Below are 26,295 nucleotides of genomic sequence, written 5' to 3' on the forward strand. Positions count from 1 at the left end.
CCACTATGCCCGGCTAATTTTGTATTTTTAGTAGAGACAGAGTTTCTCCATGTTGGTCAGGCTGGTCTCGAACCCCCAACCTCAGGTGATCCACCCGCCTTGGCCTCCCAAAGTGATGGGACTACAGGTGTGAGCCACCTCGCCCAGCTAGTTCTATCTTTAGACTAAAATTTAAGTATCCATAAGAAGGAGGAACTGCTGTTTAATGAATGCAAATGTTTAGGTACATATATCTTATCTCAATTAATCCTCAAAAAATCTCTATGAGGTAGGGAGGTATTATTATTTGCATTATAGAGGTAAATAAACTGAGGTTCAGGAAAGTTAATCATTTTGCTCCAGGCCACACAGGTCATCTGTGGCAGGGCTGGAAATCCAACACAGATCTATCTGATTGCAAAGCTTTCCACTGCTTCCTGCTGCCTTCCTGTGGACCCATTCATAAGACTGACTTATTCATTCATTCCACAAGTACTTACTGAGCATCTGACATGTCCCAGGTGCTATGCTAGGTCCTGGACATGCAGTGATGGCCAACCTGGCCTAGCTACATGTGGGGGACAAATGGAGGCACAAATAGTACCTTGGTATTCTGAGACCTACAGATTTCCAATTAAGTATAAATTTAGAAGATTAATGTGCTTTATTGATCTCGTCAAATAGCCTATTGATAACCCTCCTCAAATAATTAATAAAGGCACGGTGTTCACTGAGGAAAAACAGATGGGAAAATACAGGATATTTCAATGTCATAGTTGGAAAATTTACAACTTAACTATTTCATTAAAATGTCAGTACTTTGGAATTTTAGCAGTTGTAGACCTGAGAGCCCAAGAGGAGACTGCACCCATGCCATGCAAATTGTCATAAAAGTTTTAGATAAAAGTTCATGTATACATTTCACAGAGAGAAAAAGAGATTTTGTTGACAGCCAGATGAAATTAAGTGGTCAGAAATTTAATCTACTGGCCCACTAGAAAAAAATTTTCAAGATACTGAGAAATGCAAAAAATAATGTAAAAATCAAGCATAATATCACCACTTTACACCACATAGTATCACACACACACACACTAGTTGAGTACAGTGGTGCCCACCTGTAGTCCCAGCTACTTGGGAGGCTGAAGCAGGAGGATCACCTGAGTTCAGGATTTGTGACCAGCCTGGACAAAATAGACCCCATCTTTTTTTAAAAAAGAAAAAAATATATATACTATATATGTAAAGTCCTCCCCCTTGATCACTACTCCTCCAGCCCCACCCTAGAGGTAACCACTGTTAACAATGTGGAGTTTACCCTTTCTGAATTTGTTACTCATAGTGACAAATCTGTTTAGGTTTGCCCATACAATCTTTCTTTTCTTTCCTTCCCAAAAAGAGGACCATTTAAAAATTCTTATTTTTCTGCCATTATCCCTTTGGTCTCATTAATTAATTTATTTTTGTCTTTTAAGAGGACAGTTTTAAATTGCTCTTTGTGAGGGTGCAACACACCAGTAGGATTATCAGCAAAGTGTAGACAAGGCTATGAATGTGGATCTGATGCTTGGCAGAAGAGAATTATCTTGTGACTCAACTAAAATACAACCAAAGACTCAAGAAGTTATGGATTTGCTCTTAATTGCTTTAATTGCTGCACAATTCTCCTTAGTTACTCTGTGAACTTGTAAGAATCCACCCACAGTAAAAGTCAAATTTGACAAGTTGTGAGAAATTGTTATGAGGATTACAATTCTTTGTGTCCCACGTGCAAAGTGCTTCCAAGATATTTCCTTAAATGTTGAATTTCATTTAAATATCTCAAATGAAGAAAAAGATATCTAACTACATGAGGTTGGAAAGCTTAAAAGTAATTGTTATCCTATCCTACAGACACACCAAAGGGTACTTAAAGATGATATAAAGTGGGATATAAATATCTATACTATTATACTCTGAACTAAAGCAAGTAGTATATATTTGTTATCCTTTATAATGAATTATGTAAAAAATAAAGTTCAAAATATGAGTGTAGTTCCCATGTGACGAATTGCCTGAATTACTCAAGTGATTGCCTCAAACCTCTATGTCATTTGTTTGTAGAGTTCTTTAGAAGAACTTAGTACAATTATCTGAAAGTGTCTCTAAGGTATGACATTTCTGTGTGCATTATTGTACTCAGCATTTAAAACATGGCATTGCACTGGTGTCCTTCCTGTTTCTTAAAATAAGCCAAGTTTTTTCTGGCCTCAGGGCCTTTGCACCTGCTCTTCCCTCTGCTGGGTTGCTGACGCTCTTCTCTGTATGAGGAGGCAGAATCACTCCTCCTCCTTCAGGGCTTGGCTCAGCTCAAAGGCCTCTACGTCAGAGACCCTCCCAGGATCACCTCATCTAGAGTGTCTTCTCCTTCCAATCACTTCCTATTATCTGATTTATTTTCTTCATGCCACTTGTCATAATCTGTCATTCTCATGTTTGTTTGCTTACTTTTCGAGTCAGGCCTCTGCCTTGGCACACAGTGGAGTCCTCAATAAATACCTGGTGAATGAATAAAGACCTTTATTAGTCATTCTTTTCCTCATTCGTTCATGCCTTCATTTATCTGTTCAGCATCAGACACAATATTGTCTAATGTGTCTAACTCACAGTGCTGGACTCAGTAATAGTGATTGCAGTGGAATTTTCAGGTAATTAATGCTTAGCCCTTCAGATACCAACATTTACTTAAAAGTAAATATTGGATATAAATAAGTAAAGGATAAAATTGTAAAATACTTAATAAAATTGTAAAATTCCTTAAATACGTTACAGCACATCTCAAATAGAAGCTCTAGTATTGATATGGTGTGGTCCTCACTGTGAAGTGTCTTTACGGTGAATTTTTAAAATTTACATTTTGGTTTTTCTGTGAGCCCAGAGGGATGCCACTTCCTTTACCATAACTCTGACTAGTTGCTCCGACAATGGCCCCTTCCTGCCTCTAGACACAGGGGTGCTGGTCACTGATCTCCTGGGTCAAAAGCAGGATAAGACAGTTGCTTTCACGGTGGTGGTTCTCACCATGAACCTTGACATTCCAGTTTTCCCACAGCATGTGAAGGCCTTAAGTTGTTCAGGTATAACCTTGGTTCTCCAAGGGGTGGTGTGGTAGAACACAGAAGGAGATTTTTGGAAAATTGCATCTATAGAGTTAAATACTATGAATGTTTCTGATCTTGTCATAAAATCGCCTGCGTATATTCTTTTTATAAAGCCATCTTTGTAAGATGAGATTTATATTAATGTAATATGTTAGTGCTCAGATGGCCTTTAGCAAAGGATTTTAGGAAACACCTATTATCTGTGACTGGGGTTGTCAGAATGCAAAAATTCAAATCGTCTTCCACATAGGAAGCTCTTCTGGGTTCTGCGTTTGTGCTTATTGTTTCGGTGTTTTCCTTTTAACTGTCTTCAGAAGGCATCTTCTGACAGTGGCAACATCAAACTGCAAAATATCATAGGCTTATTTGGTGGGGATTTTACTTCTGGATTTGTTCCTATTGACATGAAAAACATATATTCTCTGCTTCACATCAAAAATGTAGGCTTACTTTTAAGTAGCTATATTTTTAAAATCTGTGTCCTGTTTTTGATCTAGTTTTTTATGTCTTGCATTTTACCTGCCATTTCTCTTCTTTCTCTTTTGTTCATTTTACAGGAAATGGGAGATCAGAGATGCTCAGATTTTATCAGTGTAGTTTCCCCTCACATCACAGCTCTCTCCTGTCTCTTTTATTCACAGTTAGACACTAAAGACTTCCCAGTGAGCAAATTTTTCACACAGGTGAAACTTACTCCGTTAAAACTTTGAAGAATGATTATTTTAATCACTCTGGAAATATATTTCACAGTTCCCTCATTTGCAAAGTAAACTATGCGTAAGATGTACATAGAGTGTATGCATATCGTTCACAGAGTCAGAGCCAGCCTAATGAGCTTTCACTTTTGTCCATGGTTTGGAGGCTGTTGAGCTAATCAGAGCTGTTTTCCCGGGCACCAAATGCTCTTATGTCTTGCCTTTGCCTACCACTCTCAGCTGCCATTTCCTGGGACCATCACTGGGTCTTTATAATTCTCATGTTTTCCTTATTGTAATGACAGCTGGCCGAGTTCAGGTTCAAGTTTACCTCCACCTCTTCTATAGGCAAACGTCTCCCAGGTTCAGTACTCTAGAGCCGTTGTCTTGCAGTTGCATGCTCCTGTTAGGTTCTGGTAGGTAGGGACCTGACTTCTGGCTAAAGGGAATAGGGGATGTCATACTAAGTTGTCATTGCAAATCCCTTAGGCTTTACTGATAGCCTTGCTCAGGATATCCATTTTAGTTTTTCAACTACTGTGTTTTCATGAGATGGAAATCATAGAGCCAAGTGTCTTTGAAGAATTCTACTTGAGATTCAGAACAAGACTCCATGTTATTTTTTAAAGAGAGATACTTTTTTTTTTTTTTTTTTTTTTTGAGACGGAGTCTCGCTCTGTCGCCCAGGCTGGAGTGCAGTGGCGCGATCTCTGCTCACTGCAAGCACTGCCTCCCAGGTTGACGCCATTCTCCTGCCTCAGCCTCCCGAGTAGCTGGGACTACAGGCACCCGCCACCATGCCCGGCTAATTTTTTGTATTTTTAGTAGAGATGGGGTTTCACCATGTTAACCAGGATGGTCTCAATCTCCTGACCTCGTGATTCCCAAAGTGCTGGGATTACAGGCATGACCCACCGCGCCCGACCCAAAGAGAGAGAATTTTTTTCAAGTTTTTGAGTGGCTAGTTTTGCATATTAATGCTAACACTGAAAATAGTACAAAATCAATTTTTTACGCTTTTTATCTTTTTCTTGACAAATACTAGTTTAAGTTGCTATTTCAAACTAGTTCATTCAGGGTATGAAATATACAGTGGGGAAACTTTGAGACTCATGTTACTTCCTGTTGTTAGAGTGCTTGATTTAGTGCTTTAATTACTATACACTACTGAAACAAAGTGAATATACACCACCTTATGAAATCACTTGTTATTTTCTTAAACTGTTTTGTTTCATCTACAATTACATCTTTATATCACATTTCACAAAATACTGGTGATTATGTGGTGTTCTAATGAGTGTGTATAGATAATAAAACTAAGAAAATGGAATTTAGATTTATCGGGGCTACCACCTAAAAATTAAACTTGCTTAGTTCCAAATTTCCAATTCTTTGATGATTTGTATTGTAAACAAGATAGTTTTTTTTATTACATTTACAAAATGTGGGCATGACTGGAACAAGAGTTGCTATTCTTAAGTCAATTCCTTTTATTTCATGCTGTATCCTGCCTTCTTGATGTTCTAGATGGTATGTCCTTTTAGTCCTGCTAGAGTCTGTAATGCTACTGTAGTTCCCAACTTCCAGCTGTCATCTGTGTGGTGATGCCATAAGCATTGGAAAGTTCACTGTCCTTATAGCCAGAAAGCACGGGTTCCTTCACCCTTTAGCTGTGGCTCTCCTCCCCCTCAATCCTCTTTTTTTAAAAGCCAACACTTATTGAGGACTTCAGGTTATATGTCGTGTGTCACGTGTTTTCTAGATGTTGCTTCTTTTAATTATCACAAGAAGCCTATGATGCAGGTATTAGTATCCACATTTTACAAATATGCAGACTCAGGCCCAGAGAGGTTGAATAACTCCAAGGTTATCCAGCTGGTTAGTGACAAAGGTGGGATCTGAATACAGATCTTACTTCCGAAGCCTGCACTTGAATTACCTCCTGTACCACCTGTACTACCTCCGTACCTCTCTGAACCAACTTTGGGTTTTCTGTGAAGTGAGAGTGACAATCTCAGTCTCATGGGGTTGTCCAGGGGCACAAGTGAGGCGAGGGAGGCAGAGCATCCTTGTCTTATGCTGCACTTGAGCAATATAGGTAGTCCAGCCTGGACAGTCATCTTCTTTTCATTGCATGCCTTTTCCTATTTCTGGATTATAGATAGCAGTGTCTCCCACCTGGGCCAGCTTTATCCTGACGCCCAGCATACACCCCAGCTCTGGGTTCGTGTGCATCGAGGAAGTGCAAATAAAGTAGAATATGCCTCATTAAGCAGGAAAGTAGTCATGAGGAAAGGCGTGCACTTGAGAGCCCTACCTGGGCTCTTTATCTTCTGACAGACAGGATCATTCCCAAGGCTGTGAGAGTGCAGGGGATTGGGTGCCAACCAGGACACTGAAGAGCTCCCGGAGCCTGTGCATGGTGTCTAGCCCTTCTGTCTTCAGGCAGTCACGTGCAAGCCCTCCCCTGGAAGGATTGTCAGACCACACCTGTGCCACTGCTGCTGTCTCCTCCCTGTCCTCCTGCAGGAGGGTGTGTGTGTGTGTTTTAAATTTCCAATTTATTATGGACCAAGGCCCTTAAAAAATACAATGAAAACAAATTTCTGGAAAAATAGCTTTTAAAAGGCATTCAAAATGTAAGCATAGTATTTTATTAGAAGATTCAACAGCAAGAAAATAACATTGCAAAAATGTCCTGGCAATGCCAAATTGCTGGAAGTTTCTAAGCACTTATTGTCAATTTTTTTCCTACTCTCTTTACTGTTGGGTAGCGGTTCACAGATTGGCCAGGTGCGGTGGCTCACGCCTGTAATCCCAGCACTTTGGGAGGCCAAGGCGGGCAGATCACAAGGTCAGGAATTTGAGACCAGCCTAACCAACATGGTGAAACCCCATCTCTACTGAAAATACAAAAAAATAGCTGGGTATGGTGGCGCATGCCTGTAATCCCAGCTACTCAGGAGGCTGAGGCAGGAGAATCACTTGAACCGGTGAGGTGGAGGTTGCAGTGAGCCGAGATCGTGCCACTGCACTCCAGCCTGGGCGACAGAGAAAGACTCTGTCTCAAAAGCAAACAAACAAACAAACAAACAGTTCACAGACCACCACCAGTGCACAGACTGCCAGCCCAGAGCCCACCCTGACTGAGGTGGGCACTTCATATGTGAATGCAGGTCCACCTGCCGAGGGGCTGGAGGTCTGCTTGCTGCCGTAAACTTGCTCTGTGGAATATGTGTGCAAGCCCCAGGCCACAGTGCCCGTGGAAGTGCCAGTTCCCTGCTGCCCTCCATGACACCACTGCCCTTGTGACTTGGCCTCTACCTCAGCACCAGTTTCATTCTGTTTGCCTGGTGCTGAAGCTCATTCCTGAACCTAGCTGGTTTAATGGCTGTGGTACTGAGGGTCTTCCAGCGTCCCTCCCCGAGGCCTAGATTCTGTTGTCTGGATGCCTAGCTGTTGGCCAGGATTCTAATCCAATGTTTTAGTTTCCTCTTGTTGCTGCAACAAATTGCCACAAATTTAATGACGTAAAACAACAAAACATTATTCTCTTATAGTTCTGGAGGCCAGAAATTCAAAATGAATCTTACGGGATAAAACCAAGGTGTTGGCAGGGTTGACTCCTTCTGGAGGCTCTATGGCAGAATTCACTCTTGCCTCTTCCCAGCTTCTGGTGGCTGCCAGCATTCTGTAGCCTATGGCCACATATCCCAGTCTCTGTCTCCATTGTCACATTGCCTTTTCCTCTTCTGTTGCCAAATCTCCATTCACCTCCCTCTTATGAGAACACTTTTGATTACAGGTAGGCCCCCCACCCCAATAATACAAAATGATCTTTCCACCTTAAGGTTCTTAACACAATCACACTTGCAAAGTCCTTTTTGCCCTGCAAGGTGGCATTCATAAGTTCCAGGGATCAGGACCTGGATCTCTTTGGAGGGTATTATTCAGCCTACCACAACGATGCTTGGGAATTTGTGTCATTATCACTTCACCCCCTGTAAATTTTGCTTCTATTGTGCACTACTCCAACCCCTACCCCACCTCAACTGGACTACCTGGTACGTGGGATCATTTGTGGGGGCGATCTGAGGTTTTCAGAGCCTGGGGGTGCTGGTGGCAGCTGATACTTAGTAATGTGTGTTTCAGATTCTCTGCTAAGGACTGTATATACTATCCCATTTAACACTACATCAACCCAAGAGGTACTGTGGCCTGGGGAAGCCACATGCAATCCTGTTCAGACTGACTTCAGAGCCAGAGTCCTTACCTGCTAACTGCCCCATGGACAGAGGCAGACCCTGTGATTTGGGCTTAATTTAAGCACGTCTCTTCCCCACAGGGACCAGCCACATGGCAGTCCTAGTGCTCCAGCCTGACCCTGTGGTCCCAGCTTCTTTTCTTTCCCAGATAGCCTGCAGGATGCACCTTCCCAAGAGGGGACAGCCAGGATGACCTTCTTCAGCTCTCTCCCAGCAGGATACGTGCAGCTCAGGAACCCAAGCAGAGGACTGTGTGAATAACCCTGAGTTTCCAGGCAATCTGGCTCTCAGCCCCCACACTGCGCTGCCCCTTGGACAGGCAGGGAGTTGGCAGTCAGCAGACGCTGGCTGAGTTTGGATTTGTTTGCTGATCCTGTCATGATATGTCATTAAACATTCCTGGCTGGAAGTCAGACGTGAGAGTGCTGGAGGGTGTTCTCACACCCCTGTGCCGTGGGGAGGCCTTGCCTTCTTTCTGGCTGCCCTGGTACCCTCTAGAGCCTCCTATCCGCTGCTCGGAGGCAGTGCCTGCAGCAGCTGGGCTCCTGCAGCGCTGGAGGTGAGGTGGAGGAAAGACTCAGGCCGTGAGTCCTCTTCTTCCGACAGCGAATTTGAGCCCTGGTGGAGCAATGTCCGGCACACTCAGGAAAGTGTGAAATCTAGAACTCTCTGTAGTGGCCTGAGGCAATAGTCAGACATGGCTGGTAGAGCTGTGCTGCCTCAGAAGTCGTCCTGGATAAGCTGCTCTGGATCCCTGTCTGTGGAAGCATAAAATGTCAAGCAGAAGGATGTTATGAGAATTAGAACCTAAGCCCTGTGCTGACCTCAGGGAGCGCTCCCTGGGGCTACCTTTGCTGGGAGGTGCCTGGCCCAGACCTGTCCAACCTGGGCCTGCAGCCAGGAACATTCTCCCAGAGTAGCAATCTTATTAAATTCCCTGTAATATACATGTTTTAATAATAAAAATATGGATATATTATTGATGAGGATACAAATAGCTTTACGTCTTTTACATTATGTAAGTAAGCACTGAAGTTATTTCTTTATTAAAAAAAGACTTAATTTTTTTACAGCATTTTTAGATTCACAGCAGAATTTTGCAGAAAGTAGAGTTCTCATATATTCGCAACCCCTTCCCACCCCCTCACCCCCCACAGCCATATGCACAGCCTCTTCCACTGTCAACACCCCCCACCAGAGTGGTGCATTTGTTACAATTGATGAGCCAACACTGACAACAACATAATCACCCAGAGTCCATAGTTTACATTAGGGTTCACTCTTGATGTTGTACATTCTGGGGAGTTTGACAAAAGTATAATGACAGGTATACACCACCGTAGTATCATCCAGAAAAGTTTCACTGCCCTAAAAATCCTCTGTGCTCCACCTATTCATCCCTCCCTTCCCACTAATTCCTGACAACCACTGATCTTTTTTAATATCTCCACAGTTTTGCCTTTTCCAGAATGTTATATGGTTGGAATCATACAGTATGTGGCCTTTTCGGATTGACTTGACTCCTTTCACTTAGTAATATGCATTTAAGGTTCCTCCATGTCTTTTCATGGGTTGACAAACTATTTCTTTTTAGTGCTGAATAATATTCCATCATTAGAATGTACCACAGTTTATTTATCCAGTCAGCTACTGAAGGACAGCTTAGTTTTTCCAAGTTTGGGCAATTATGAATAAAGCTGCTGTAAACATCTGTGTGCAGGTTTTATGTGGACATAAATTTTCAGCTCATCTGAGTAAATATCAAGGGATGCAATTTGCTGGATTATATGGCAAGAGTATGTTTAGTTTTGTAGGAAACCAAGTCTTCCAAAGTGACTCTACCATTTTGCATTTTCACTGACAATGAATTAGAGTTCCTGATGCTCCACAACCTTGCCAGCATTTAGTGGTGTCAGTGCTTGCAATTTTTCCATTATAATAAGTGTATACTGGTATTTCATTGTTGTTTTAATTTGCATTTCCCTAATGATATGATGTGGAGCATCTTTTCACATGCTTATTTGACATCTTGTATCTTCTTTGGTGAGGTGTCTGTTCAGATCTTTTACCCATTTATTAATAGGTTGTTCATTTTCTTACGGTTGAGTTTTAAGAGTTCTTTGTGAATTTTGGTTAACAGTCATTTATCAAAATACATTTTGCAAATATTTTCTTCCTGTCTGTGATGTCTTCCCTTTCTCTTGACAGTATCTTTTGCAGAGCAGAAATTTTTAAGTTTAAATTAAGTCTAACATCAATTACTTCTTTCATGGTCATGCCTTTGGTGTCGTACCTAAAAAGTCATTGCCAAACTCAAGATCGTTTAGATTTCCCCTATGCTATCTTCTAGGAGTTTTATAGTTTTGCATATTACCTTTAGGTTAGAGTTCCTTTTTATAAACTTTTTGATTGAAGAATAATATGCAAACAAAAGTTTGAAGTCATAAGTATACAAGTTGATGAATTATCACAAAGTGAACACATTCATAACTATCACACAAGTTAAGCAATAGAACCAGTACCTCAGAAGACTCTCTTGTCCCCTTTCTCAATCATAACTCCCTCCCTTTCTATTCTGACTTGTAAAACCATAGGGTAATGTTGCCTGTTTTTGAACATTAAGTAAAATGAAGTAATATAGCATATACTATTTTATGTCTGGCTTCTTTTGCTTAATGTTACATTTCAGAAATAATCCATCTTAGAGGGTGTTGCAGTATTTAATACATTTTCATTGCCATATAGTCTTCCATTATGTGATTACATCACAATTCAATGTTAATGGACATTTGAGATGTTTCCATTTGGAGCTATCATGAATACTGCTGCTGTAAACATTCTTGTACATATCTTTTGGTGCTCATTGGGCACATTCCTCTTGGGTATTTACCTAAGATACAGAGTGAGTGTCACTATATTTCCAGTTTGTGCTCCACTGTCCCAGCTTATGCCTAGACATCCAGAGTAATAATTTTCCTCCCTTTCATTTTCAGAAGTGTCCCAGTTTGGCTAATAAATGAATTATGTCTTTTGATGAACAGAAATTTAATGTAGTCCAAGAAATCTTTTCCTACCCCAAAGTCGTGAAGACAGATGCCTGTATAATCTTTTAGAAGCCTTATTGTTTTAGTTTTCACAGTAATTTTATGTTAACCCAGATAAAATAACCTTTTATATTTACCACTTGTATGCTCTGTATTCACCCCTCAACAGTCACGTTTCCTTCTGGTATCATTTCCTTTAATCTGAAATAATTATGGTCGCATTTCTTATAACGAAGATCTGTGGGCAATGAACTGTCCTTAGTTTTACTTTGTCCAGAAATGTCTTAACTTGAAAGCTGTTGTTCCTCTGTTTTCTGTTTCCATAGTTTCTCATGAAAATTTAGCAGTCATCTGAATCATTGTCCCACTGTGTGTATTGTGTAGTTTTTCTTGGGCCGCTTTTGTCTTTGGCTTTCAGCAGATTAATTACAATGTGCCTAAACATAGTTTTCTTTGTATTTTTCCTGTCTGTCATTTGTTGACTCCTTAAATCTGTAAATATATGCCATTCAGCAAATTTGGAAAATTTCCCATCTACTTTTTTCCCAAATACTTCTGGGACTTCAATTGCTAATATGTTAAGCCTTTTGATATTGCCCACAGATCCCTAGGTCTCTGTTTATTTTTTTCAATCTTTTTCTCTGTTCTTCAGATTGGACAATTTGTATTGATGTATTCACGTTCACAGACTTTTTCCTCCCTCATCTCTAGTCTGTTATTAATCCCATACAGTGAATATTTATTTCCAATATTGTATTTTTTCAGTTCTAAAATTTTCATTTGTTCTTATGTTTTCTATTTTTGGCTGAGAGTTCTTCTTTATTTGTTATGAGTTTTTTCTTTATTTTTCTGCACTGAGGTTAATCATAATAGTGATATTAAAGTCTTTGGGAATTCCAACATCTGGGTCATCTCAGGGTTGCCATTATGTTTCTTATGTGATGTGATTTAGGATTGTATCATGGGCATTGTGAGTGATATGTTGTGGAGGCTCTTTATTGTTTCATTTTAGCAGGCGATTAGGTTGATTACACTCACACTGTAAACATGATGTCACCTGAGGTGGGTGGCAGCTCAAATCTCAGTTCAGAGATTTTTAAATTTTTGGTTGGACTCCTTAAAATCTTCCCTGTGCATGAACAGTTCTAGGATCAGCCAGAGATGTGAGCAGAGTTTGTACACAAAATTTAGGTTCCCTCCTCATTCTCTAGTAACTCTGGTTGCCCCAGGCTCCATCTTCTGGTTCCTTAGGCAAGATCGATGGTAGGTTCTCCATCAGAGTTTGACCGTCCCATGCCGTGGTGTGACTGTGGTCTGCCCTCACGGCAAAACTGAAAAACTAGGTAACTCACCAGATGCTAGATTCCTTCTCCAGATCTTTCTCCAACTCTGCCTGCTTTTGTTCACTCTCCAGAGCCCTTAGGTTGTCATTTTTTGTGTGTTTTGTTAGAGCGTGTTGTTATTATGAGTGAGAGAGTTGGTGGTTACAGGAATTTACTCGTTCTTACTGGAAGAGGAACCCAGTTCATTGACATTAAATATAATTATGTATTTGCATTTAATGCTGCTATCTTACTATTTATATTATACCCACCTATTCCATTCAGAATGTTTTTATTATCTTGCTTTCTATCCATTTAAATATTTTCCATTTCCTCCTCTTTTAGCTTATTAGTTAACTCCCTGTTTATACCCTTTTTGTAGTTAGTAGAAATTACAAAATTACTTTTACCTTGTTAACCCAATATTAATATCTCTACCCTTCTTTAACACAGTAGAAGGAATGTAGAATACTTAAATTCCAGTTATTTCCCTCCTGATTCCATGCTCCTGTTGTCGTGCATTTTAATTCCATGTATTTTTAAATCCCAGAAGAAATTATTGTCATTTTCTACAGTCGATATTCATTTAGATTTACACACAAATTTACCTTTTCTAAATGACATTATTTTCTCCATCTGTGAGCTTCCAGCTGAGATCATTTGCCTTCTTTCTAAAGACCACCCTTTATTATTTTTTTTAGTGCAAGAGTTCTAGTAACAAATTCTCTGTTTTTGTTTGTCTGGAAATTCTTATTTTATTATTATTATTATTGAAATATATTTTTACTAAGTATAGAGTTCCAGGTTGCCACGTATTTTATTTCAGCATTTTGAAGATATCATTTCATTGTGTCCCACCTCCCATTATTTCTGTTTCTCCTTGGCTATTTTTAAACGTTTTTCACCTATGTTTTACTTTTACCAGTTCTTCTTTAATGCACTTAGGTATTTTTTTTTCTTCGTATTTTTTTTCTCTTTAGGGCCTACAGTGCTTCTTGACTCTGCAGCTTGATTTGTTTCTTCAATATTGGAATATTCTCCACCATTTTCTCTTCAAATATTGTTTCTGACGCGTTCTGTCTTTCTAATCCTACTGAGAGTGAAATTACATGTATGTGACACCTTTTCTCTGTGTCCTGGATGCCTCTTACACTCTTCTTATATTTGCCATCCTTTTGTCTCCCTGCACCTTAGTCTGGATCTTTTTCTTTTTTTTTTCTGACATATATTCCAGTTCCCCAGTTCTCTGTTCACTGTGCCTAGTATCCATATAAACCCATCCATCTGGTAACTGATTTTAACAATGGCAGTTTTATGACTAAAATTTCCACTTGATTTTTTAAATGTTTTCTAGTTCATTGCCAAAATGTTGTTTCTTGTCTTTTAATTCTTTGAACATATTTTCAAGTCTGTGTGTATAACCCCACTATCTGGATCTTCCACGTGTCTGTTTAATGTTTTTTTCCTCTCTTGGCTTTTGGTCAACCTTTCTTTTCCTTATAAGTGGTTATTTCTTCTGAGCATTGGATTTTAAATTTAGAGATAATTTGATACTCTGAATGATGGCATATTCCCCCAGACAGAATTTAGTTTTGCTTCTAGTTGGCAGCTGGGAAGGGGAGAGGCGATAATAACTCAGTGACTGAGATGAGTCAAAGAAGCGTTTCATCCTATGTGAAGGCTGGCCCATTTCCAGGTCAATTCTGTTCCTAGATTGCAGCTCATTGGGGTCCCCATTGAAAACCTAACATGTTTTCCAAGGTCCTCACTCCCTGATGGGCCCTGAACTCCAGTTTTATCCTTCCATTTCTGTGTGGTGGATGGAAGCTCTGCTCAGCTTCTCAGCTTCTGGAATTGTCAATGGCCTTCAGGGGATATGGACACCAAAAGCCACATTTTCCTTTTTGCCTTCCTTCCTCTCACAGATCTTGGTCTGACAAAGTCTCACTGCACTGGTATCGATCTGATACTTTCAAATAGATTTTTAAAAATTCTTTCCAATTTCTCTAGTTATTCTTATAGGAGAGTTGGCCCAAGAAAACTAAGGTTCAGAGAGAATAAATAAATTGTCCAGGGTCATACAGACCCTGAAAGTAGAATCTCTATGAAATCTATTTAAATAGGAGGCACAAGACCAGAAAAATCTAAGACTTACAGCAGCCTGCACGCCCAGCCTTCACCATCCTTTGTCATTTGGGTATTAAGTTTGACAATCGCTGTGTTTAACTCTCTTGTTTTACAAAACTGATAACCATAGAGGTGGTGTGATTTGTCCATGACCACACAGTGAGGTAATGTATGAGTTGGGGTAAAATCTAGGTCTATGCTCCTTGGTTTTTTCCTGTTAAATCTTGCTGCCCCCCTCTTTTTTTTTTTTATTGTTACTCAGGTACCCAGACCTACATCCCAGCTTTAGTAAGACGTCTCAGCGGTCCAAGAAGATTCTTCTCATTTGTAGAAAATCGTCTTTGATTTATGCAGCCACAACCACATATGAGTGTCACCTCTTACCTTCCTTTTTCCCCTCTTTCTTCACTTCTCTTTTTATCTCTGAATTTTTACATTGCCACTGACATTTTGCCTGTGGCTAATAGACACGTCCACACTGAGAGACATGTGCTCTAGTAGAGTGGGTTCAGGATCGCATAATTACTTTGTCCTCTTTTATGCCTGGGTATATTATATCAGATTCTCTAAAACGTTTTGAAACATAAGGTGAAGAGGGAAATGATAAAACAAGGCATTTGAGATTTTTAAACTCATGATCAGCTGCTTCCCTTGAAGGTAATTCATAATCTTTTCTAGAATTGCTAGTAAAGGCTTTTAACTTTCATGGGTTATCTGCTGTTCTGTTAAGCACATGGTATATATTTACAGGTTCTTACCTTAAATTTTAGGCAGAATCATGAGTTAGATACTGGGAATAAAGCTGACCAGAAGTAAATCATTTCCCTAATCTCATCTTTGTAAGGCCTGAAAATGTGATATTCCATGCTTCTGTTTTTGAAGAGAAAGCATTTTGGTGGTTACCAGGAGGAAAGAATGGGGCAGGATGGAAGTGTCACTGGTCTGGCAGCCTGGAGACCTCAATTTTATCCCATTGTGACCTCTCACTTATGTGTGACCTTGGACACATCACATACAATTTAGGCCTTATTTGGCAATATGTACAATGAAAAGTTTGGACAAGATACCCCTTGGGAGCCTTGCAATTCTCAAATTTTTGGAAAACGATCCTTTACTGTGAGGCCAGTGTCTGGAACAGCATTTTGTAATATGAATGAGGACTTAAAGCAATTTTTTATTTCCTGTGATCTTGTGGGAAGAGGGTGGGTAAAGTTAGACAATCTAGAAGTTGACATTTGTGTTTTCATGTAAGCAAGTCAAATGTTCTGGACTACATTTTGTTTCAAGCTAAAGAGCTTATGCTGTGATGACCCAGCTTATTAAGTTAGATAACAAATGTAAGTCACCTATTTCATTTCCTTATCACTGTGGGGCTCAGTAAGGAGTTTCCAAAAGAATGAATGGGAGATTATCATCATAACATCTATCACTTATCAACTGCCTGCTGTGCCAAGATACATCCGTGAGTAATACAGATTTGGCATCTGCCCTCTCCAAGGGGTAAGTATTATTACCCCTGGTTCCACGTGTGGAAAATGAATTCCAATCTGGTCTTATATTAAAAACCATTTACCACTTAGCAACATTGGCAGCTTTAGTTCTCCAGCAGCCTACATTTTGTGCTAAGGAGCAAAGTAATCTTCCATTTACCAAGAGCTTTTTTAGCTTTTTAATGATGTATTAAATTAAACACCCACTCACCAAATATCTGTGAGTGTTGGTTGCGCAGATGGATTTGAGTGTTTGGTGCTGGGATGCATCTTGTCACAGCTGATCACTTACTGGTTCTCTGACTGTGGTTGGGTGGAGTTGGCATCTGTCTCCTAGGGTCCTCCTGCCCCCAACAGTTTGTGGTTATGGTGATAAAATTATTGTGTGATAAATATCATGGCAGACATATAAACAGAGGAAAGGGGACAGCAATTGAAAGAGTATCAAACACACTTTAAGGTTCTAACTGTTTCAGTTACCAAGGCTCAGGAAGGCGTATGTTGTGTGTTCAGGGATCCAGAGTCACTCAGACAGTGTTCCTCTCCCTCTAGCAAAGTATGAAAATACTAATGGCCCCAGACCCTCATCATCACTGTGAAATTCACTGTAAAATCTTTGGAATTTGATGAGTCAAAAGTGGAATCTGGTTATTTTGATTTGCATTTTTGGATTGCCAGAGAGGCTGAGCATTGCTGCCTGGTTTTACAGCCCATTTGTGTATTTGTTTTGAGCATTGCTTGTCCTTTTCTTGACCCTTTTTAATTGGGATGTTCGCCTGTTTTATTATTGTCTTAGTAGAGATTCAAAAAACTCTAATAAGGATGCCAATCCCTTTACTATCATATATTACTAATATTTTTTCTCAGTTAGTTTTGTGTTTAAATATTTATTATGCTTTTTAATATGTTTTTCTTAGTAAAAACCTAACAATCTTTTCTTGGTTTATGTCTTTGATGTTATTTTTAACAAAAGCCTTCTGGGCCCTTGAATGCTGGAAATGTTCACTTAAATTGTTTTTCAATATTCTCATGGGATTTTTTTTCTCATTGAAAATTTTAATCTATCTGGAAGTAATTTGAGTATATGTCATGATTCATAGAGCTGACTTAATTTTTCTCCATATAGTTAACCAGTTATCTCAGTATTATTATTGAATTATCCATTTCTTTCTCACTGATATAAGATGACATTTTTATTATATAATAAATCACACATATCGCTTTATATATATATGTATAGATATGTGTAAAATTGGGTCAGTTCTAGATTTTATCTTTTTGTTGATCTCTCTGCTGGAAGCATACTATTTTGATACTTGTATCTTTGAAGTATTATTGTCACAACTGGCAGAGCAAAATACTTGTAACTCTTCACGGTTTTATTAGCCAGTGGCTGGAATTTATTCCTCTATATGGATTTGAGAATAATTTCACAAGTTTAAAAAGTTGTGCCAGTGTATTTATAGCAATTAGTATATAGGTTAATTTAAGAGAGACTTAGCATTTTTTTAGTACTGGTTTTCCACCCAGGAAAACAGTGTCTCATTCCATTTATTTCAGTCATATTTTCTGACACTCAGTCTGAGTGTGTGATATGATGTGTTAAGGCACAGGTTCTGGAGTCAGAGAGTGTCAGTTCAAATCCAAGTCTAGCCATTTATTAGCTTGTATAGCAGTGAAAGGTTTTCCCCAGTGAGTGGGACATAGTGTTGCTCAGTAAACATTTGTTGAAGAAATGTTTGAATGAAATAATTTATTCCTAAATTTTTTGTTTTTGCAGTTGTGAATGAGTTTTAGTCTGCATCCTTGCCAGCAATTAACATTGTCAGTTTTTTAGATTTTAGCCCTTCTACTAGGTGTGTTTTAATTAGTAATTCCCTGGTGACAAATGATGGCAAGCATCTTCTTTGGTGAGGTGTCTGTTCGGATCTTTTGTCCATTTGTTAATTAGGTGTTTGTTTTCTTAATGTTGAGTTTTCAATGTTCTTTGTATGTGTTGGATATAAGTCCGTTATCACATTTATGTTTGAAAATATTCTTTCCTCATCTGTGGTTTGTGTTTTTATTCTTCCCACAGCTTGTTTTGAAAGCAGAAGTTTTTAATGTTAATATAATCCAGTTTACTGTTTATTTCTTTCATGGATCCTGCTCTGTGGTATAATTTTAAGCCCCTTATATCAACTCATAAAAACAGACAGAGCAATAATGTAAATTGACAGAGCACACAGTCCATAAGCAGCATCTTTCATAAAACTAAGGATTAGAGTATATGTCTATAAACTCAAAAATATGAGCAGTTAGGGCCAAACCACTGACAGTAACAAGGAAGTCTGCAGGAGGAAGCAGCTGGCAGACAAACAGACTTCTGGGGATCCCAGGGCTGGGGACCCAGATACGTCTCTCAACACTTGTCCCAAGAAGAGGACAGTCCCCCAGGAGTGGAGGGCTTGCTGTCGATGTGAGCACATTCGCTTAAAGTGGAGGGGGCTTCCCAGGCTCCAGTTGGCAAACAGTAAGGACAAATGAGAAGAATATGCCCACAAAGCAGAGGAGAAACTGCAACCTAATATTTCAAATGAGCCAAAAGAAATTAAGAAAATGATTAAAAGTTACAAAAGAACAGGACGAATGCAAATTAAAAAAAAACACAGGTTACATAATTAGACAACAGAAAAATATGAAAGGGAATTGATTACTCAGAAAAGAAATAGAAATAAAAGCAAAAAAAATCTAGGAAAGGAAGGTCCAACTGGAATAAATATAAGAGTGAATAAACACTGCAGAAAGCACTGTATAGAAATTGGAAAGGAAGAAGAAAAACACAGAAATAAAGAAGACAAGAAACTATTTGAGAAGTGATAGAATGCAAGACAGGCAAAGGAGCTCCACAAATATATGATGATTTATTATATAATATATATATGATATATATAGTGTATATTATATCTATCTAGATAGGTCCACGTATATAATACATATACATATATAACTCCTTTATATAGTAGAAGCCTCTGAAAAGAAAAACCAAACCCCATTGTGTACTGGGAAAATCAATCCAAAAGGACAACATCAATGCATATTCTAGTAACATAATTGCACTATAAAGAAAAAAAAGTCTTTTGGGGCATCTAGGCAAAAAGACCAAGTCATTTATAAGGAAAAGAAATCAGATTGGCATCAGAACCTGAGAGCAATGCTTTAAGCCAGGAAATACTGGAGAAAATATGTTAAAGATAATCTAGAAAAGAAAAAGTGAGCCAATTATTCTATATTCAGCCAAACTGGACCCTCAAATATAAGAACCACAGACAAAACCGTGCGAACATGCCAGACCTCGGGGAATGAATTTCCCATTAACCCTTCTTGAGGAACCTTCTGACAATTACTGTGGCTGGAGAAGCTTTAGCATAAGGACTGGTGGTTGACATGTGAGACTTTGGGGTACGTTAGCTTCTGGTGAGACCCTTGGCTTTCTCGGAATTCCATAAGTGTTCTTGATCCAAAGACAGCTGTGAAAAGTGGTTCTATGATCCCTCGGTTGGAATACCATTTCTCCTCTGCTCAGGTGTTGGCTTCGACTGCAGTGATTTGGCTTGTGATTATTTCATATCCCTCCTTTTAAGAAGCCACACACCAATGCACCTGTAGCTTGTGTGGCCTATTGCCCACCCAAAGGATATATATCATCAGATCTCTCTAATATCAACAGGGGGAAGTCATTTGTTTCCATTGAGATTCTTTCTGTTTAAACACAGGAGAGCTCATTCAACCTTATTTAATAAGGAGAAAAAAGGCAATTTATTGGCTCACCTAACTGAAAAATCCAGAGTTAGATATGGCTTTGGGCAAATCTTGATCTGGTAATTTGGAAGTGTTACAAAGGATCTTGTTTCTTTCCATTTCTCCACTCTGCTTTCCATGTTGTTGCTTTCGTTCTCACATGGTGTCAAGATGTTACAAGAAACAACCTCACTACACGTTTCTTTTTGATAAACAGTGAGAATATTTATTAAAAGTAGAGTAGCTTTTTCCCAGCATTGCTCCCAAAATCCTGGGATAAACTGAGTGGACTAGCCCAAGTCACATGACTACCCCTAACCAATTGCCGTAGAAGTCCAAGTCACATGACTACTCCTAACCAATTGCTATAGCCAGGAAAATGAAATGCTTAGTTATGGTTACCTGTCCTCCTCTTCTTCCTCCCCCTCCTCCTCTTCTTCATCTTCTTCTTTCTCCCCCTCCTTTGCCTCCTCCTCTTCCTTCTCTTCCTTTTCCTCTTCTTCTTTCTCTCCCTCTCCTTCTTCTTATTTCTTCTTTATTCTTCTTGTTTCACTCTGTCACCCAGGCTGGAGTGCAGTGGTATAAACATGGCTCACTGCAGCCTCAACCTCCTGGGCTCAAGCAATGCTCCCACCTCAGCCTCCTGAGTAGCTGAGACTACAGATACACACCACTGTGCCTGGCTAATCTTTTTTGTTTTTGGTAGAAATAGTGTCTCACCATGTTACCTAGGCTGGTCTTGAACTCTTGGGTCCCCAAAGTGCTGGGATTATAAGTGTGAGCCACTGCTCTCAGCCCACATGTCTTTAGAACCAGACAGAGATTTCCAAACAGAAGTCGGTGACTCCTGGAAGGAGAAAGGAAGGAATGGATTGGGGAGGCTATCTAAAAAAGAATTTTTAAACGTGTTGAATTTTATCAGAATGTTATCTTGACATTTCTTGAGATGATCATATATTGACTCTTATTGATTGTGGTGAGTTATGTAAATAGATACTCTTAAATTAGGGAAGGCAACCTACTTAGCTGTGCTCTGTGGGAGTAACTGAGGTTCTGGGAGAATCTGCTTGTTTCCCCTTTTCTTCTCTTTTTCCTTCTTCCAGCTCTTATGTGTACTTCTCTGCCTCTCCTCAACCCTCTGATACTGGTGTTCTCCAGAGTTCTGTCTTTGGTCTTCTGCTGTGAGTGATGACAAGGTTTTAACTGCCTTTCCTGTATGCTGGTGTCACTCTCCCTGAGCTTCATACTTATATATCCCAGAGCCTGACTTTGCATTTTGAAAGGACTAGAGACATCTCAAACTCAGTACAAAGGCAGGGGACTTTGTACTGTGTCATCTCATGGAGAAAGTAGAAAGGGCAAGTGAGTGTGGGAGACAGAACAAAGAAAGCAGGCGGAATTCATCCTTTTATCAAGAGCCCTCTCCTGTGATAACTAACCCACTCTCAAGATAACAGCATTAATCCATTCCTGAGGGCAGAGCCCCATGACCTAATCACGTCTTAAAGATCCCACCTCTTAATACAGTCAAAATGGCAATTAAATTTCAACATGAATTTTGGAGGAGAAATTCAAATCATAGCACCCCTCACCACTGCTCCTAGTGTAGACACTCATCATCTTTTGTCAACACCAGTAGTTCCCAAACTTTAGCAAGCATCACAATCATCTGGAAGGCCAGTCATTACACACTGGGCCCACCCCTAGAGTTTCTGATTCAATAGATCTTGGATGGGGCCTGAATGTTTCCCCTTCTAATAAGTTCCATGTGATGCTGATGCTGCTGGTTCAGGGACCACACCTTGAGAACCACGGGGATCATTGCAGGAACTCCTTTCTGATCTCTGTTCCTCCCTTGGTCTATGCACATTTCAACCAGAGTGATCCAGCCAACTACAATCCAACTATGCTACACCTTTGTCCACCTAGCAAAGCCCAGGCTTCTCACCACAGCAACCTCCTGTGACCTGGCTCCTTCCTCCCTCTCTAGCCACATGGTCTGTTCCACATTGCCTGGGACTGTTCACACAAACTCTATTCTTTGCCATCCTTGTGCCATTCCATCTGCCAAAAATGCTCCTTCCATTGGTCTTCACTTGGCTCATTCTCACTGATCCTTCAACATTGATCTCCAGTGTGGTTTCCTGGACATTTGCCTGAATCCCCAGATTGAGCTAAGTTGCCCTGGCTTACCTATCGCCACCCATTATCGCATTGATAGCTTCATGGTCATCTCACTCCCACCCTGCTCCCCACTCCTGTCTTCAGACTGTGGGCTCTTTGAAGGTGTGAACACTCAGTCTTGCTTATCTTTTTTGGCTCATTTTCTGTATAGTACCCGGCACATAATAGATGCTTGATGAAAGTTTGTGGATCTAAACTAAATATTGGTGCTACTCTGGAGTATAGCTATCTCCCCTCAGGGGCCCTGCCACCCATATGCTAGTACCTGTCTCCCATCATAAGGAAACAGTACCTTTTAGGCATTACTGAAAAGTAGAGGGGTCTGGACCTCCTGATACCGGGACTTGTTACCCTCTAGACATCATTTCAATCTTCATATATCTTCCTCTTGTGGTTAAACTTAAATTGAGGGCTGTGGGCTCAGCCACAGAACATCATGGCCTCTGTTCCCCTAAGTTTCTTCCTGTTCTTGAAATTGTGACGGTTTGGAAAGAGATAGGGACGATGTTGTTACCCATGTGACAGGCTGCAGCAACCTTGACCAGTAAGGTCAAATAAGCAGCATTGATGAATTTCAGCATGTGGGCACCCCTGGAGGGGGCGAGGCAAGTCTTTCTGTTACAAAGATGCAGATTTCAGTGCAACTGAAGGCAGAGCTTTCTAATGAGAGCATAAAGTTGTCCACTGGTTGTTTAGAAAGAGGCTGGACTTACACCAGTAGAACTCCAAGTCCACATAGACCCACCATTTGGTTCACCAGACGCCATTCCCAGGGCTGTATTTTAGCCATCTGACTGTCCAGGGATCCCTGGGAATCCTTATGTGTGATGTTGGGGCTTTAGAGACTTTGAACTAAAATGCCAAGGCCTCAGCTCCGTGAATTGGTCTTCTTCTTTAGATTGGTGCTTCTCAAACCTCTTCAAATCTGAGCATGGAGAAAGTGGATGCCTACCTCCACCAGGTAAAGTGATCTGCTGCAAGCATTAGATTTTTGTGAAATTTCATTCTTTAGCTTAAAAATTCATGTGAACTTTGCATTATACTCTGGTCTTCTCAACTAAGCTAAAAATATTTTGAAGGACTTTGTAGTTAAATTGCTAAACTTGTTTCATCTTGACATAAAAATGGATGCTTCACTAGGATGCACTTGTAGCTTTGTATGTCTCCTGGCCCTATCTCTGCACCATCGCCATTTCTAAAGCATTGCCTCTCTTACACAAAGGCCCCAAGGCCCATAAGAAATAGTAATGATTTTAAACAGGATTCCAGGAGAGTGGAGCCCATGAATCTGCATTGTTGCTTACAGAATTACAGCGAGATTGGGAACATGAGAGTTGTAACTGAAAAGCTTGTGAGGCAGTCTTCTAAGATTAGGGGCTCCCACGTATGCAGTGGAGTAGGCCAGAATTGCTCCCAGTACCTGATCAAAGAGACATGAGGCCACGTTCTGTGATGCTAGACTGTGATCAGAGAACCTTGGTGCTGGGCATAGAGTACCCAGTGTTCTGCAGTGTAGGCATTTTAATGCCTTGAGCACTGAAGGTGAGAACCTGAGGCTCATCAGATTGAGCAGGTAGGCAGAGCTTTAGAGCAAGAATACAAGGGAGCCCCTTGTTCTCGTTCCTCTCTTAGACAAGAATACGTTATTCAGCCTGTTGTCTAGCCAAGAGAAGAGGAAGATGTCAGTGGATCCAAGATAGCCTGTGAGTTTGAACCGTTTTTTAAAAGAAACATACTTTGATTGAACACAAAATGGTCTTTTGGGACTTACTTAACCCTTTGCTGTGCTTTGGGCATTTTCTGTTTTCTATTCCACCAATGGACACAGAACTGTACCCCTTTCATACTCTCTAGGGTTTGGGGAGATGGGAGGGGAAATTACCATGGGAGCCCATCTTCAGCTTAGTCACCTGCCTGTAAACAAACTGTGTCCTTTCAACGCTGCTCCAGTGCTTACCTCTCTACATCTTCAAAAATAATACAAGGAAGAAGTATGGTTCCTTGGATGTTGCCTCGTTGGCTTTTGATGTAAAACATAGTGACCCCAGAGGGTCACGGTGCAGTGAGGCTTGTCTTCCACGTGTGTTGGGAAAGGGGAAGGGTCAAGGGCTGGGCCTGAGGCCTTGGGGACCTTCCCAGGAGAAGCCTTGCTGGTCTCAGGCTTCTGGCATCTTTGCTAAGCTTCTGAAAATGTTGAGGTTTTAATTGTGTAGTGTTTCACTCAGGTTGTATGTCATTAGGATGTTAATGGTGTTTTTTTTATCAATAACTGCTTGGAAATCATGACTGTTCTTGCCAAATAGGTAAAATTTCTTTCCAAAAAAGCGGGCATTTGCATTTTGTGGCTGACTTTGCATGGGCTACTTACTTTTAAATGGCATTCATTTTAGTGAGATTGGTTTTTAAATGGGAATTAGTGCCCCACAAGGATTCATTACCCCTGGGGCCATCTAATCTTTGGACTTGGTGACTAAAGGTCATGGTTCATCCCAGCATGAGTGGTCCTGACACACCAGAGTCGGGAAAGTGAGTGTGGTTGGATTCTTGATGGGGTACCAGCTGTGGCTAAAGATCCAGATGCTTCAGGGTCACAGGCCCCTAATGGGGGATTCCCATGGAGACAAGCAGGGAAGACATTTTGCTCTTGGTCCTCTAAGGCAGTTCTAGCTTATCAATGATGAAATTGAGGACAGAGGCAGCATGTATAATTGAAATCCACAGGAAATCTCTAAAACTCATTTTTAGCAGGTGGTTTCTGTTTCCTTGCCCATCAAATCTGTTTACCAGAACTGCTGACCATGTAGCAAAATTTACTGATTTGAATATCATCCCTCCCCACTTTCTCTCAACTTCATGTAATGTTCAGGAGAAGGGAAGGCATCAGAGGCATGCAGGAGGATGGAGGTGGATCAGAAATGAGTGCTTGGGTTTTTCCACGGTCTGGATAATTGCCTCCTGAATAATCAGAGGTAGACTGTTCTTTGCTTGTTCTCTGTTACACAATGTAATTTTACATGCTTGTAGTCATCCGGCAGTGTCTATTATCAGTGGTATCTCTAATAAAAGGAAGGAAGTCAGTTGAGGGATGTCACGTTTTGACCATTGCGTTTAAATTCCTGTGTTCTCCCAGTCAGACCCTGCAGGATCTTTGGGATCTTGGAATGGAGCTGTGTTTACACACACTCAGCCTAGTCATTTGTGGCTGAATTATTACGTTATGAAAGATTGATGCCTTGATTCTTGCACTGCATGTACGACAGAAAGAATTTTGGCATAATCACAGCATCGAACTGCAGTATGGGGTTTTTTTTTGTTTTTTGTTTTTGTTTTTTCATCCTCTGAAGTTAAATCTCTCTAAGGCTTCCTTGTGCTGGCCTCCTTTGGGTAATTGTCATTTCGTGGATTATATTCTAGACCATTTTTTTCTTTCCATTTTAATGTATAATCGATATCAGGCTGAGTTGTTTTCTCATGACTGTAGATGACATGACTATGTTGTATAAATAATTTCTCTTTAATCTGATGTTTGTCAGGGGGAAATGGCTTCTCCATTAGACTGTGCCAGCCAAGTTTTCTGTGTTTAGATCTGATGGCATCTGCATGACTTCTGTGTTTATTTTTCTCATTATGACTTCAGAGTTAGCAAGAGGACGGCCTCTTTATCTTTTCTCACTGCCATATTTTCCAGGCACAGTGGGATGTAGCATCCCCCCTCCACTGGCACAGCAAAGCTCGCTGAGTCTAGTAGTAGCACTTCTTAAGAAAGAACAGTGACAGTGGGGAAGGAAGGAGAGGGCATGGGTAGGGGGCAGTGTACGATGCTGTGCTGGAAAGCGCATCACTGTGTCTAGTGCAGGGCGGGGGGTGGAGGTTGACGGTACTGCCTCCCTCTTTGCAGCCTGACCTCGCTGTCTGGGTGGCCCACTGCAGCAGGAGCGGGTGCCTTGTGCCAAACGTTGTGCACACCGACCTCCCTACCTGCTTCCTCTTTCCATGCTCATTGTTTCTCAGCCAGATCTTTCACATCTTATTTATAAGTCATTTAAAAACCCTCACCTCATTTAAAGTCTCTTTGGACACCATCTTAAGGTCTTTCTGGAACAGTCTGAGATATAAGTAAATACATAAATAAGAGCATGGCCTTCCCAGTGAGGCAGACCTGGGCTTAAATCTCAGCTTCATCCTCTTGGGTAAGTGGCTTAACCTTTCTGCAGCATAACCTCTTAAGCCGTAGAAAGGGGCCCAGGATGCCCCGTGGGATTGCTGTGA

At 40.5% G+C, this 26,295-nt stretch overlaps 1 protein-coding gene across 16 annotated transcripts in view; it reads left to right on the forward strand.

The window, feature by feature from the left end:
• The window catches only part of PDE8B (phosphodiesterase 8B), a 254,887-nt gene that overhangs the window by 95,585 nt on the left and 133,007 nt on the right, over positions 1–26,295 (forward strand). Inside the window, exon 2 of one of the 16 annotated variants that reach the window (XM_055232591.2) lies at positions 22,925–22,987. The exons of the other annotated variants lie outside the window; for them this stretch is intronic. Within the exon in view, the coding sequence (XP_055088566.1) occupies positions 22,925–22,987 (63 nt within the window). The remainder of the gene's footprint in view (positions 1–22,924; positions 22,988–26,295) is intronic. 16 annotated transcript variants of the gene reach the window in all.

The sequence above is a fragment of the Symphalangus syndactylus genome, chromosome 11, assembly GCF_028878055.3.
Source record: "Symphalangus syndactylus isolate Jambi chromosome 11, NHGRI_mSymSyn1-v2.1_pri, whole genome shotgun sequence".
Taxonomy (NCBI): Eukaryota; Metazoa; Chordata; class Mammalia; order Primates; family Hylobatidae; genus Symphalangus; species Symphalangus syndactylus.